Source organism: Fusarium musae, chromosome 1 (assembly GCF_019915245.1).
Source record: "Fusarium musae strain F31 chromosome 1, whole genome shotgun sequence".
Classification (NCBI taxonomy): Eukaryota; Fungi; Ascomycota; class Sordariomycetes; order Hypocreales; family Nectriaceae; genus Fusarium; species Fusarium musae.
Genome location: NC_058387.1, coordinates 3,509,333 through 3,523,160, shown reverse-complemented (window position 1 = coordinate 3,523,160; position 13,828 = coordinate 3,509,333). Strand labels below are relative to the sequence as shown.

The 13,828-nt window shown below is 49.4% G+C and overlaps 6 protein-coding genes across 6 annotated transcripts; 3 read left to right on the top strand and 3 right to left on the bottom strand.

The window, feature by feature from the left end:
- Nucleotides 1-234: 234 nt before the first annotated feature.
- AMT16 (Phospho-2-dehydro-3-deoxyheptonate aldolase amt16) lies at nt 235-1,568 on the bottom strand (the record flags this gene model as incomplete). The annotated part of the gene is made up of 4 exons (XM_044818805.1): nt 235-386; nt 437-1,339; nt 1,409-1,463; nt 1,560-1,568. 4 exons carry the CDS (start codon nt 1,566-1,568, stop codon nt 235-237), a joined length of 1,119 nt encoding a protein of 372 aa, XP_044686507.1.
- Nucleotides 1,569-3,272: 1,704 nt separating this feature from the next.
- On the bottom strand, nt 3,273-5,243 carry J7337_001060 (uncharacterized protein; the record flags this gene model as incomplete). Its single annotated transcript, XM_044818804.1, has 3 exons — nt 3,273-3,410; nt 3,462-5,122; nt 5,177-5,243. 3 exons carry the CDS (start codon nt 5,241-5,243, stop codon nt 3,273-3,275), a joined length of 1,866 nt encoding a protein of 621 aa, XP_044686506.1.
- A 446-nt stretch (nt 5,244-5,689) lies between these two features.
- J7337_001059 (uncharacterized protein) lies at nt 5,690-6,455 on the top strand (the record flags this gene model as incomplete). The annotated part of the gene is made up of 2 exons (XM_044818803.1): nt 5,690-6,222; nt 6,281-6,455. 2 exons carry the CDS (start codon nt 5,690-5,692, stop codon nt 6,453-6,455), a joined length of 708 nt encoding a protein of 235 aa, XP_044686505.1.
- A 460-nt stretch (nt 6,456-6,915) lies between these two features.
- Nucleotides 6,916-7,683, top strand: SLD5 (GINS complex subunit; the record flags this gene model as incomplete). The annotated part of the gene is made up of 3 exons (XM_044818802.1): nt 6,916-7,040; nt 7,095-7,275; nt 7,324-7,683. 3 exons carry the CDS (start codon nt 6,916-6,918, stop codon nt 7,681-7,683), a joined length of 666 nt encoding a protein of 221 aa, XP_044686504.1.
- Nucleotides 7,684-8,219: 536 nt separating this feature from the next.
- Nucleotides 8,220-8,972, top strand: J7337_001057 (uncharacterized protein; the record flags this gene model as incomplete). Its single annotated transcript, XM_044818801.1, has 1 exon — nt 8,220-8,972. The coding sequence occupies one exon, from the start codon at nt 8,220-8,222 to the stop codon at nt 8,970-8,972; it is 753 nt and encodes a 250-aa protein (XP_044686503.1).
- A 375-nt stretch (nt 8,973-9,347) lies between these two features.
- Nucleotides 9,348-13,094, bottom strand: J7337_001056 (uncharacterized protein; the record flags this gene model as incomplete). The annotated part of the gene is made up of 1 exon (XM_044818800.1): nt 9,348-13,094. One exon carries the CDS (start codon nt 13,092-13,094, stop codon nt 9,348-9,350), a length of 3,747 nt encoding a protein of 1,248 aa, XP_044686502.1.
- Between the last annotated feature and the right edge of the window lie 734 nt (nt 13,095-13,828).

Here is a 13,828-nt window from a genome sequence, read left to right as displayed (position 1 = left end):
TGACAAATAACTTCATATCTTCTTATTGTGTGTTACTTTCCAGATTTCGCCCTTTTGTCTTATGCCCTTCATCTTTTATCTATCCTTTGAATCAAGATTCCATTAAACTCCAAGCCTTGAATCAAATACGCGAGCCATTGCAACGATATACAACCCCAATCCCCAAGAAGAAAAAATTGTTCTGGATCGAGCGCTAAACGTATTACATGCCCATAATGTGGTAGAAATCAGAATTTAGGCGCCGTTTGAGAGTTTTCGGCGGTCCTTCACGGCCTGCGCAAGAGTCTCGAGTGTTGAGACCGTGTCTTCCCAGCTGATACAAGCATCGGTGATGCTTACACCATACTTGAGGCCCGATTTACCCTCAGCGGGTACCTTTTGGTTACCTTCGATAAGTTAGCTGAGGCCGATTCTGTTAACGATGATCACGACTTACCCTCGTTGATGTTACTCTCAATCATGACTCCCATGATGCCCTCCTCTCCCCTGGAGATCTGGCCTGCAATATCGGCAGCAACCTTGGGCTGGTTCTTGTGGTCTTTGGAAGAGTTACCGTGACTACAATCTACCATGACTCGCTGTCGTACGCCCTTCTTCTTGAGCGCCTCCTTGGCAGCAGCAATGCTCTCAGCATCGAAATTGGTACCCTTGGAGCCACCGCGAAGGATGACGAAGCAATCATTGTTGCCCTCAGTACCGACAATGGCGACAACACCGGGCTTGGTAACAGACAGGAAGTGGTGGGGGTGCTGGGCTGCACCAATGGCATCAATGGCGACGTTCAAAGAACCATCAGTTCCGTTCTTGAAGCCCACGGGGAAACTCAGACCACTGGCAAGCTCACGGTGAAGCTGGCTCTCGGTCGTGCGGGCGCCTATGGCACCCACTGAGAGCAGATCGGCGAGGAACTGGGGAGAAATAGTGTCCAGCATTTCACTAGCAATGGGCATACCCTTGGCTGTAAGGTCGACAAAGAGTTGGCGAGAGATTCGCAGGCCCTTGTTGATCTGGAAGCTGCCATCAATATCAGGATCATTGATCAGCCCCTTCCAGCCAACAGTTGTGCGTGGCTTCTCGAGGTAAGATCGCATGACGATGAGAAGCTCATCCTTGTGCTTCTCCTTCTCTTTCAAGAGGAGGTCGCAGTAGGCTAAGGCGGCAGCAGGGTCGTGGATGGAACAGGGGCCAATGACGACAAGCAATCGGTTCTTCTCGTCGGTGCCATTAACAACGGCTACAGTCTCATTGCGACCTTGTAGAACGGTTTTCTTGGACTCGGGGGTTTGGGAGATCTCGTGTTGAAGGAGGTCGGGGGGAGTCAGGGGGTTGTAACCGCGAACTAGAAAATAATCAATATATGCGCTGGAAGGACGAGTTGGTTAAGCCAGAGCTATTGGCAGATGCTTACTTCTCCAATCTTCCGAGTCGGCTTGGTTGCCAACGTTCTTGTTGGGGATGAAGAACTGAGATCACTGTGAGTCACCCCTCAGACTGAAAGCAGAGAGCTGAAAGCAGAGAGCAGAGAGCAGAGAGCAGAGAGCTCGAAGAGGTGGACTTACAGAAGACATGGTGACGGCGATGGTGGGGTCAGAGGGTATACAAGTCAGAATGGGATTTTAAGAGAAGAGAGGAACTCAATTGCGCGAATCTGGGGGTACCGCAGAAAGGGGCATATGATGAGAAGAACTAAGTGTGGAAAAGTAAGAATAACGTCAAGTCGTCTTGACAAGGGCCAAAAATTATGGTTTATGTGGTTTCCAGACCCTGACCTGTCCCTTTCTTCCTTCACTTTCCCTTTGCGCCGGCCTCGGTGTGTCACACTCAAGAGAGTCACTCCACGCCTTTCAGGTTCGATTACCCCGCCACTGATTGGATGAAATGAGCCTTGCCCCGCCCTCTCGCTGGCCGGTTTAGCAACGATCCCAAGAGGTGGAAAGCTCCAGATTTTTAACTTGACTCAGCTCGAGTGAAGAGATAAAAATGGCGAATGGCCACTACTTGCCACTTTGGCTGGTGGGTTTTTGCACTAATTAAAGTCAGATATTTAGGCGCAGCCGTTGGGCTGAACCCTTTATTATGTTGTTGATCTTGCGGGATGTCGAACTGGCCGACTGAATGAAATGAATGTTAAGGCGAATATAAATAACAGCTGGACTTACTTGAGTTGTGCAACACCATGTTTAATATGATTTCTGTGTGCTCCCTCCTACACCTACATCAACAGAGCATTCGTGCATGCATTTAGCCTTCCATTCTCATTGGTTCCATGTCACTCGTGACTGTTGGCTTTTTATCATTGTTCTGGAAGGGGCACCCCGGCGTTGTATTTCAGTACTGAGGTCGTCAGATACCTTACCTATCTGATCCAGCTTCTTTGGGGGGAAAGGTTTTCTGCGGAAGGACAGCTTCGGCTGAGATAGACCGAATCAATAGGGAAAGCAGTATCTTAAGGAGTGGCAGCTTCTCGGGACAGATTTCCTCCCCCCTATGTGGCTAATCGAATGACAGCAGAACCAGGTAAGCTCGGTTGTGAAAGCTTCAGTTAATCGAAAAGGAAACAGAACATCGAATCGAGTAACACAATAATTACAGAATGCCGATTTTTTTTTTTTTTTTTTTAAAAAAAAAAAATAGATGTAATTATTTACACTTATTAACAGCTGCACTTGGTACAGTTTTATCTTACACTTTTCTATCCTTATCCCTGTAGATATTATTATATTAGATATATAATATTACTCCCTGTTTAGGACTTATGTTCTTTCTTCTCTTCCCCAACCTTGTTTCATCTAGGCTGGCGGAGCATACCAAGACAGAACGACAGGGAAGGGAAGACAACTAACGTGGCAGAGCAGGCTAGGTACTGTAGAGTGTAAGGGGAATAGTAGTAGGTAGAGATAAAGAGTAAAAAGAGTAAAAAGCTAGAGCTCAAGGTAGTTTTAATATTAGATATAGAAGGGATTGTACTTTCTATATATTTATATAATATAGAGTAGTTCTTGCTAGGAGGATGACTCTGGTTATAAGAAAGGAAGGAGAGTTCTTAGTAGAAAGAGAATAAGGTAAGTTAGTAATTTTATCCTTTCTCTTGTTACCATAACACCGGGCTATTTGGCGGCGTTTGGCCAATGTAATGGAGTTCGACGTCACGGAGAGGGCTCTTGGTGTTTACATATCCTCACGGGCTCAGCATGTCAGAAGTCAGCTAGTCCTATCGGATGGCGATTTGAGCGTTTCCGATGTTGCAGGCTCGTGCCCGGTCATCAGTATTACTATATGATATCAATATTAAGCACCTTGATATCCTCCTCAGGTTTCTCCTTGTGCGTCCGCACATTCTCAATTTTGTGGATGATGTCAAATCCCTGGGTAGCACGACCAAAGATGGTGTGCTTTCCATCTAGCCATGGCTATTCAACATCAGTGTATGCTCGTCATTAAGAGACAGGGAGCAAACTTACCGTCTTCTCTGTTGTGATAAAGAACTGACTGGCGTTCGTGTTAGGCCCTGCATTGGCCATGCTGACTGTGTATGGCTTATCGTGTTTGAGGCTGCTAAACTCGTCTTCAAATTCGCGGCCCCAGATGCTCTCACCTCCAGTACCATCACCTAGAGGATCTCCACCCTGGATCATGAACTTGCGGATGACACGGTGGAAGATTGTATTGTTGTAGTAGCCATTCTTAGAATGCGTGACAAAGTTCTCAACGGTCTTTGGTGCTGCGTCAGGGAATAGGCGGATGTGAATGTCTCCATATGTAGTGTGAATAACGGCTCCGGTGCCCGTTTCGGTTTTCTTCGCTTGTGCGTCCTTCTTGTTGCCCAGCACCATCGGCTTTTCGTTTTGTACATCTCGTGTCGACTTGGAGATGTCTTCCTCGTTTGAGAACATGTAAAACCGCACCTTACCAACACCAGTAGCAACCAGGATTGGATCTCGGGTCTCTGCTTCCTGTAAAAGAGGATTACTGGAAGCGCCCATTTCCACTGTTGTCACTCCCTTCTTCTGTGGCGCCCCTTGGTATATGGCAATATTGACGGCGCGAAAGTTCTCATCCTTGCCATACACCTTGACCACTTGGTTGGTATATGTATTGAGGACCTTGATTCCCAGCATGGAGCCGTAGATAATAAAGTTCCCTGATTCGTCGAAGATGACATTGGACTTGTACTTGAGCGTCTGCGATTCGATGTCTCTCTCGTGAGCTGTCCTACGTCCAAACTCAACATTGTCAAGTTTGGCAGCTCCCGCCCCTGAACGGTGCATCTCTTCAGCAACCTGCAAAGATTCGTCGTACTCGCGATGTAATTTGGCTGTTGCAAAGTCAAAGATGCGTATTTTCCTATCTGGCAGAGAAAATGCTACCAAACTTTTGCTGTTGGGAGATATGGAGAGGCATGAGGGCACCGACTTGGCCTTTTTGAAATCAAAAAGGTTGGTTGAACTCTTGTACTCAAAAACTCCTCCTGGCTTTTCGTAGTTGCCGCTCGGTCGCCAATATTCGAGCATGCCACCTTCGTCGGCGGACACCACACAGTCGTATGCCTCGTTGAAAGCCATTAGATGCACAGGCTTTCTATGCAAGCCCTTGATAGTGTGGATAGGCTCCTCCTTCTCGCCTCGCCCGTCGTAGATATGAATCAGGGGTTTCGCTTCCTCGGATACAGCCAGGAGTGGCAGCGAGGCGCCCTTTCTATGAACCCAGCATGCACAATTGGGAGCGTAATTAAGAGATATCATGGATAGTAGGTCAAATGTGATAACGTCAAAAATCTTGACTGTTTCGTCGACACCGGCGGTCGCGAAGCTCCGCCCATCCTTGCTCACGGAAACAGACTTAATCTCGCCATTGTGCGCCTTGAATTCCTTGACAAACTCAATACCTTGAGCAATCTTCTTCCAGAACTTGACGACACCATCGATCGAGGACGTGATGAGGAATTCGGTCAGGGGAGTCCATGTCGCAAAAAGGATCTGTTCCTTGTGCATCAGAGACTTTGAGTAACGGGGCGACTTGGGCAAAGCCGCGACGTAAAGTTTTTCGTGGGGCAGGACTCGTCGCTTCTTCTTGGGGGCTTGTGAGGGCAGTTGAGGGCCCATTTCATCGTCGGAGGAGCTGTCTGGGCGATTGTTTGTTAGCATCGTTAGCCACAACGCGATAGGAGTTGCTGTACCGGACGCATCGTCACGAAACTCGGAATGGTTGCGCTTCTGTGAGCGATTGTCATCATCTGAGGCCATCTCAGTTACCGGGCCTGCTCCTTAAACGTAAAATCGTTGTTGTTTCTGGGTTAAGATGCATGCAGTTTTCCTTGATGCACACTTTGCGACAGGCCCAGATTGTTGTCAAGGCAATTTCAGCCTCAAGTGGCACGACCTCGAACTGTGGCTTCTCTAGGCCCACTAGATACAAGCGCCAACAAGATCCACATTGAGGTCATGACATCTAGGTATTAAGTAGTAGGTACCTAAACGGGATCCCATGAGGTCCGAGACCCCGGCTCCGAAGACGGGTCAAATCAGGTTCGTTTTCTTGCTTTAGTATATCATGTGAAATATCCGTAGTACATTCGAATTCAAACGTTCCTAATCCTTCACTTCTATTCTCTGTTCTATTTCGTAGAATCCTTCTTCTCGCCCTCGGTTTGTACATCCCACCTGAATAACCTCTCTGGACCACGGGCATCATGGCACCTCGTCACCCCCTTCAACGACTTACGTCGCCCTCACGAAATGTTTCGCTATTGCTTCATATTATCGGAATAGCCTCTTTCAGTTACAACTTTCACTTTCTCACAGTCTGGGATACGCCTATAGCCAGGTCTTATGGATGGCATATGCAGTTCCTTACCATTATTGGCCTTTCAGCATCACTCATTGCCTTTGTTCTCGGGGCATTGGCTGATATTACCCTGAGCCAAACACTCTTCCAGGCCAAGAATACGGTTGCTGTTCTTGCTACGCCCTTGGAAGTTGTCATCTCAATCTTGTATTGGGGACTGAGGCTCATTGACCCCAAGCTGCTCATGCCTGACGACTTCTATCTGCACATCGTCCCTGATATGGGATTTCACCTTGCGCCTGCTGTACTACTGAGTCTGGATCTCGTCCTTCTTAGCCCTCCTTGGACCATCCCAGCTTACGGTATAATGGCAATCAGCACTGTCATTGCCTTCGCCTATTGGTACTGGGTTGAGCTCTGCTTTAGCCACAATGGGTGGTAAGTTGTTCTTGACTTCTTGGTGAGTGTGAGTCAGCAGATCGTTTAACACTGACAGGTACCCATATCCACTGTTCGAACTTCTTTCCACGACCCAGCGAGTAATGCTGTTCACATTTTCAGCTGGGCTAGTCACAGTCTCTTCCTCGTTCCTCAAGTGGGTGTATGGCCGAGTAAATGGGTTCGAAAAAGCAGAAAGGGAGGCACATAAGCCTCTCAAGAAGGTTCAGTGATCATCTCAAACAGATTGAGTCAAATGTAGAACATGTAGATGTGGAAAGATAGGGGGATGGTTTGAAGGATACTGGTAATAGGCATTTGCTTGGTGTGAGATCAACCACTGAAGCATGCAAGGCCAACAACTCTTGCACATATCCATGAGGAATAAAATTTCAGAGATCTCGATATAGGCATCCTTCTTTTAGTGTCAACATTTACGAATAATGGCTGCTGAAAAGAATGTCAAGTCTCGGATGTCAAATGGCGAGGACGCCAATTAGTATTACAGTGAGAGTGGCCCCGCTCCCACAGAAACCTCCATCCCACTTCAGCCTCACAAATACACTCCTCCACCATATAGTCTCAACCTTGACGATCAACCTGAAGAGGAAAATACAACACATAGACCAACTGTGCCGCCGAACTTTCTACAATCTTTCTACCTCATGATTTGAGTACTGTTTATCCTCTGAAATGGATATCGACGACATTCTTCGCCAAGTCGACCCCACGTCTCACAGAATCCCCAGCGAAACACGCGATCTGCAAGCTTTGACGCGTCTCTGGGTTGCAGAACGCTCAGCACCTGAGCTTCTCGAGTAGGTCTCATGTGCTCCTCTTCCTGCTTCCTAATACTCACAACGTCTATATAGATGGCCGACAGATGGCCTATTCGAGCGCGTCAATGCACGCATCAAATCCCAGATTGAAAAGGTTGAGGATATGACGGGTGATATGGATCCAAAGACAAACTTTGCCCTCATCGTTATTCAGACTGAGCTCGAGAGGTACAAATTCCTTGTTCGAAGTTTCCTTCGGGCTCGTATAGCAAAGGTAAGTGTCCTTGGTCTCATTAACCTACGCGAAATTGACTCTCCTAAGATCGATAAACACACTCTCCATTACCTCTCAACCCAAGAGCTGAGAGATAGGATGTCCCCAACAGAAGCAGCCTACGCGACAAGACATCAGGCTCTCCTCCACAATCACTATCTCTCATCCTTCCTCGCATCTTTTCCGCAGCAGCTACAGAACCTCAACGACACTGCAGGCAACATCAGCATGATCGATTCACCAGATCTAGATATGGCTGTCTTTGTCCGCATGCTAAGAGACAAGGACGTCTATGGTAAAGGAACTGACGGCGATATCACTCTCCCTGCCAAGAATGGCGATGTGCTCATATTACGATGGTCAAGTGCAAAGCATATGGTTGATGTTGGTGATGCTGAACTTGTCTGATGTGCTTGCTAGGGCGAAGCTCGAACCAGGTAGGCTACGATACGTCATGCTTATTCTGTACATCAAAGACACTCCAGTCCAGCTTTGTGCGCACTCATTACCGCCCTGGTTTGCGGCCCACAAGCATCGACTTGTTAGCAATCGCATTCGCATTCGCATTCATTTCTTACGCATAAGCGTGATGCATGCAATGTTATTTGACTGGGGCATCGGGCAAGTCAGAAGTGTCTTCAGAATGCTTAGCCTCTGCTTGGCATCATCATGCCACTGACTCAACCTCAATCCCAAAAGGGTAATCAATCTCAGAGTGGCCTCGAGCTCCCAGTCCAACCACGGATTTAGGATTCAACGACACTCAATATCGGAGATACAGATGAAAGTCTCCATGACAACAACCACATTTTTTGTGTCTCATCAGAATCTATCCTAGATATAAAGAGCAAGAAGTGCTGCGAGAAAACACTTTGCTCAGATCGTCACCATACTCAACGGGACATTGCTTACTATCACCACACATAACCGAAAACGACACGATCATGTCTTTTCCTACCATCAACCCCAATACCACAATCGCTCTCGTCACTGGTGCCAATCAGGGTATTGGCTTCGAAATTGCTAAGAAGCTCGCGAGCGAGAACAATGACTACCACGTCATTGTCTCTGGCCGCCGTTTACAAGCGGTACAAGAGGCGAGCACCTTGCTACAAGCTCAGGGGCTCAACGTCTCACCTCTCATACTGGATATCACATCAGATGATAGCATCGCCGCTGCGGTCGAGGCTATCCGTGATAAATTTGGTCGTCTTGACATCCTTGTCAACAACAGCGCTATCTCAGGCTACGGTATGGCCGTGTCTCCGCGAGAACTTATGATGGCCGTCTATAACACCAATTGCATCGGAACCGCCCTCGTCACTGACTCTTTTATCCCCCTCCTCGAGCGCTCTACCAAAACCCGCCGTATTGTCTTTGTTTCTACCGCCTTGAGCAGTTTAACACTGAAGGCCGATCCTACGCATCCAATGCATAGCTTCGATTTCGGTGTTTATACGCATAGCAAGTCATCTCTCAATATGATGGCGCTCCACTTCGCCATCAGGTACGAGAATGACCCGCAGTGGAAGATCAATATTGTATGCCCAGGGCACAACTCCCGGACCGCCTTGAATGGATTCGCAGGAACCGAGCCAGTCGATCTGGGTGCCATTAGCTCTGTGAAAGCCGCTACTCTGGGGCCTGATGGGGAGACCGGTACATTCAAGGACGATAAGAGGGTTATCCCCTGGTGAAAAGGCGGAGCAATATCTTCAGGTCCCAGGGCACATCGACATTGGTCACATTAGAAGAAGAAGCAAGTTCTCGAAATATGCAGTCGTTATATAAACACTCTGAAATGGTATCCTCTGCATTATGTCATGCTCCAAGTCTAAATGCTTTGCATGCAGATGACATCGAATTTAACCAACGCCATTGCCAAGCCATATTATTATGGACTTATTGGCCAGTTAGTTACCTTTCCTTTTCTTCCCATCCTTCGTGTCTGCCATCATACCCTAGCACTATGTTTTTTGATTCTTATTTTTTCGAAAGTATAAATGAAACTGAAACAAGAAACATGGCGCAAGTCATCGTCATAATTGAATAGAGCTAGATGATCTCCAACTTCAGGCCTCGCTGTGAGAAGTGCCTGGTCGTCCTTCCCAGAGCGCCTGTTCACGACGCATCTGCTGCCAACGATATGGCAATACAGCACTGCGAAGACCAACAGAATGAAGCCGGCGCTGGTCTGGTAAGCCGATAAAGCCAGCTGACGGCTGTCGGCGATGTAGGCCGTCTCGCCGCCACGTACCACTGGCGCTCTTGGGAGCATCCTCGGTGGGTGAGTGTTCTTGATCAGGGTCGCAATGGGCATTGAGATCGATCTCAAGAGTCAAAGCTGTCGAGTAACGGCGCTCGGGCAGTGTGGCAGTTCGAGGTCTGACTCGAGGTCGAGCCAGGGCGTCGGCGAACTCCGAGGTATCGAATGGTTTCCGATGGTAATCTTGTCCCTTCTCATTCTCTTCTGACAAGGAAGAGAAGAAGTTGTCCGGGGTCAGCAGACTCTCCGGAGGGGCAGAGGCAATGGTGGGCATAAGGGGGGGTTCCTCGGGAGGTGTGGGCTCCTCTGGCGTCTTAGGTGAGTCGGACGTGACAATCTCGACATCTTCAGCTACCACTTCAGTAGGTTCGAGAAGGGTGTCCTCAGGAACAGTTTCAAGGAAGTGAGTTACCATCTCAGGAAAATGTTCATCGGTCACATCCGAGTGCGGAATATGCTGCTCGTCCTTACCAACGACATCAGCCTTGACGGAAAACTGATCGCCTGTCTCTTTGGAAGGGAGAGATGTGTTCTCAGCAAGCTCTGTTGCAGCTGGCGACTGAGCCTCGCGGTCTTTCGCATCACCCTCCATAGAGATGCCAGAATCACTAGAAGTAGGTGCTCCCTCAGGCGCCCGAGGGATGATCGCTTCTTGATCCTCTTCCGCTTGCCTCAAGTCAGAAACCAAGGTCTGAATTGGGGTTTCCTGGCCATGTTCTTTCTGCGGATCATTACGACCAGCCTCATCAGCATCGGCGTGAATGGAGGGTGGCTTAGGGAATTCTCCGAGTACAGACGCCTCGAGTGTCTTCTGCGCGGCATCAGCGAGTGAAACGTCGGATTTCTCAGAAACGACAGGCTCAGCCTTAGGCATTTGCACTTCAGAGTCATTGGACAGTTGGGCCTCTATTTGTCTCTCATTAGAAGGGTGCTCTTCAGCGGTAACTGTCACAGCAACATCAGGGGTGGAAATGTCCTTGGTCTCGGCATCCTCACGAATACTGGCTTCAGGTGTAGTCCCAAAGCTCGTTTCAGATTTTGAGTTGACCTCGACTTCTGCTGGATTCTCGCGAGGTTTGTCTCTGGTCTCAACTGTCTCCCACTGCTCCTCTTGGAAAGCCTGGCGGGTCTCGCCAGTGCCCTTCTCAGTAATGGCCTCGGCCTTTGTTTGTCCAGGTACGGGAACACCTAACCCGAGTACTTGTTCTGCGACACTCACGGTTGAGAGCTCTTCAGCCACCGTTGCCTTCTGAAGCTCAGGTGTCACAGGGGCATAAGGCTGTGACTGTTGAGTTATGACTGGCTCGTGCTTCTGTGCCTCAGGAAGGTGGTCTGTGTTTCCAGAGAGGTCCGGCACACGGGTATCCAGGGATCGACGAGTCGCTTTCTTACCGGGGCTCTCAGCTGGCTTCTCTTTGACAAGCTGAATAGGCTCGTCATCGTCAGTGATCGGGCGGTGAAATTGCACCATTCCACTTGCGATGGCATCCATATCAGACTGCTCTTGGTAGATGATCCTTCGTCCATCATCTATGATGCGAAGTCCCTCGTTGGACTGATCATGGGGCATGGCCCGCGAGGGGGTTGCAACGACACTGTCTCGAGGGCTGAGGCTATCAGTATCCACCAGACTTGGAGTAGACGGGGGTTCGGACTGGTTCTCGTCGTCTGCCATGAAGTCAGACATATACCCATGCTTTTTGGCCATTTCAACACCCGAAGGTACTCGGCGCATGTCAGGTGACGGGGTTGCTGGTGCTGAGGGGCATTCACCGGGATCCCTCAGACTTTCCTTCGCGAGCTTCTTGGTGAGAGAGAGGTCAGAACGAGTGCTGGTCATGGATCCATGGAAGGATTTCTCGGATGGTTGGCGAGGAAGCGAGGCAGCAAGCGAAGGCGTGGTTGGCGCAGCAGATGATGAACCAGCTGTAGAAAGAGGAGGCCTCATCAGTTGGGTTGCTCCAATGGCAGACGCAGCTGATCCGCTTGTCTTTAGCCGCAAGTTTGGCAGTGTATCAGGACAGTCTATGGCGCATGTGTCTCTACAAAGCATCGTAATATCTGAACGAATGCGTTCCTTTAAGTGAGCTTCGAGGGCTTTTCGCTCCAGGTCAGGTGTCGCAAATCTCTCGTGATGCACACTGTCATCGCCACCAGCACCGTCAAGGAAACCGTCAAAGATGAGATGTCCGCGCTTGTGAACGGTCATGGTAGCAAGAGCATCCTCATGATGTTCAAGGACATTACTGATGCCAGTCTGAAGACGTTCCATGACAGCTTCCATGGTTTGGCGACAGTATGTAACTGTGGGATCAAGTCGAACGATGAGAGGCTCATGAACGGACCAGTTCTTTCCACGGAGCTCTCTGATTGTAAGAGTGAAGTCATCCAAGGACCGCACAGATTTGTCTGTCATATCGCGAGCTTTCTCCAGCTTCGCTTTGACTTGGTTGGCGAACTCGTCAAAGTCGCGACCATCGTGGTCATTGAAAAGAACCTTGCTTGTCTGAATACGGTGGGAGAAGTAGGTATAGTCAGGCCCAATATGATTACGGACCTTGACCATGATATCAACAGCTCCATCCTCGATATGAGTGCAGCCACCGCTGCCCTCCAGGCCAGCGCAAGACTTGTGACGCTTGTCAAACTTGCGCTTCCAGGCGTCAACTGGGTCAATTATAAGATTTGAGACACGGGTGGTCAATTCCTCGCCGAGCAGGAGGGGTAAAGGTGAAGGCTGTCGGCTGTCAATCTTGATAGAAGCATTCCGGTTCTCTGGATAGCGCGTAGCGCAACGGCTGCGCAAGAAAAGCTCAATCGAATAGCCAGATACAAACTCGAATTTCTGTGTGTCGCTAACAAAATGAGATCGGGGGATGCATGCCATGGATTGAGGCCGGCCGGTGCACGGCCGGAAGGTCTCGGTCTCGGGGCTGGTAGTTTCAGACTCAACGGACTCGGACCATTGGAATCCGGGGTCGTGCCGCACTAAAAAGAGACCAATGATCCGGTCGGTAGCGGCGACAACCTCGCGGGCATCTTCATGTGTCAACTCATACTCTTGGAAAGAGCGCAAAGACTTTTCTACGATAATAAGGCCATCACGCTCGACACGGTACGTGATGCGATAACGCAATGGCTTAACGTCACGGTGTGGTTTGCGGAGCGGGTCGAGAGCGTTACTATCGTGGCGTGTGATAAGCTCAGAAGAGCAATGCTGTAGGCGCGAAAGCAAAGCTTGGCAAATGCGATCGGTAGCTTTCAGCTGGGCTGAAGCTTCATAGTCGCGAACATGCTCTGAACTATGAGGGGATTCGAATTTGACCTGGACATGCACCCGGAGTCCAGGTTTGGCAACTTTCTGAGAAGGTGAAGGGGATGCTGGTGGTGATGGTGACGGCAAGGGAGGAATTGAGGACTGCGACACATCTGAGTGTCGGTTCCTTCTCCTGCTTAAGAGAGGGAATCGGCGCTTGGTACTTGACAGGGAGAAAGAGGGTGAAGATGTGACTGAATGGCCGTCGGCCGAGTTGCTTGACCTTCTGAGAGGCATGTTGGGCCGATGCCGTTGAAAATCGTTTCCCTTACTTTTCGTCTGCCGTTCAAAAGGGCGTATAAGTCGAGAATCTTGGTGCTCAATGGCACAGAGGGTCCATCGGGGACCGTGCTGTTGTATATTGGCGTCTTGAGGCAGTGAGATCGTCCACAGATACTGTCGATTGGCACCAGAAGACGCAACAGGGAAAGATGTCGAGGAAGGAAAAGATTGAAGCTGTGAGGTCGGGCGCAAAAGCAAAGTCCACGGTAAGGAACTCGGCGGCGGGGGTCACTGATTGCAACCTGGGAGTGATCGACTAAAGTGCAGGCGCAGGCGGAGTCCAGAAGTCTTGGATACTTGTTCGGTAAGTCAGACTCAGACAGCAAGGAAAGTCAATGGAATGGATCAATGAGCGGCAGGGCGTTTCCAAGGATGTGCGTGCGTTGGCGCAAGTTGAATGGAACATCAACTGTGTCCGTATACGGTCAAAGATCCTGTCCTGTGGTAGGCGTGTAAGTAAAGAGAAAACCTGTGGCTGGTCAAGCTAAGTAGTAGAAGCACTAATGCTCTGTGAGGATCGCGAATAGCAAAAGATGGGTTTTCACTGGTGACTGTAAGGTGGGAGGGGGGAACCGCATGCCATGGCGCATGAAGCACGGCGGGTCTTTTAAGGCTGTTGCTTGGTTTTGCTCGCCATCCATATGTGCTTCCGGCTTCCATGGATAATTGTCTTGGAGTTGGCACATGGA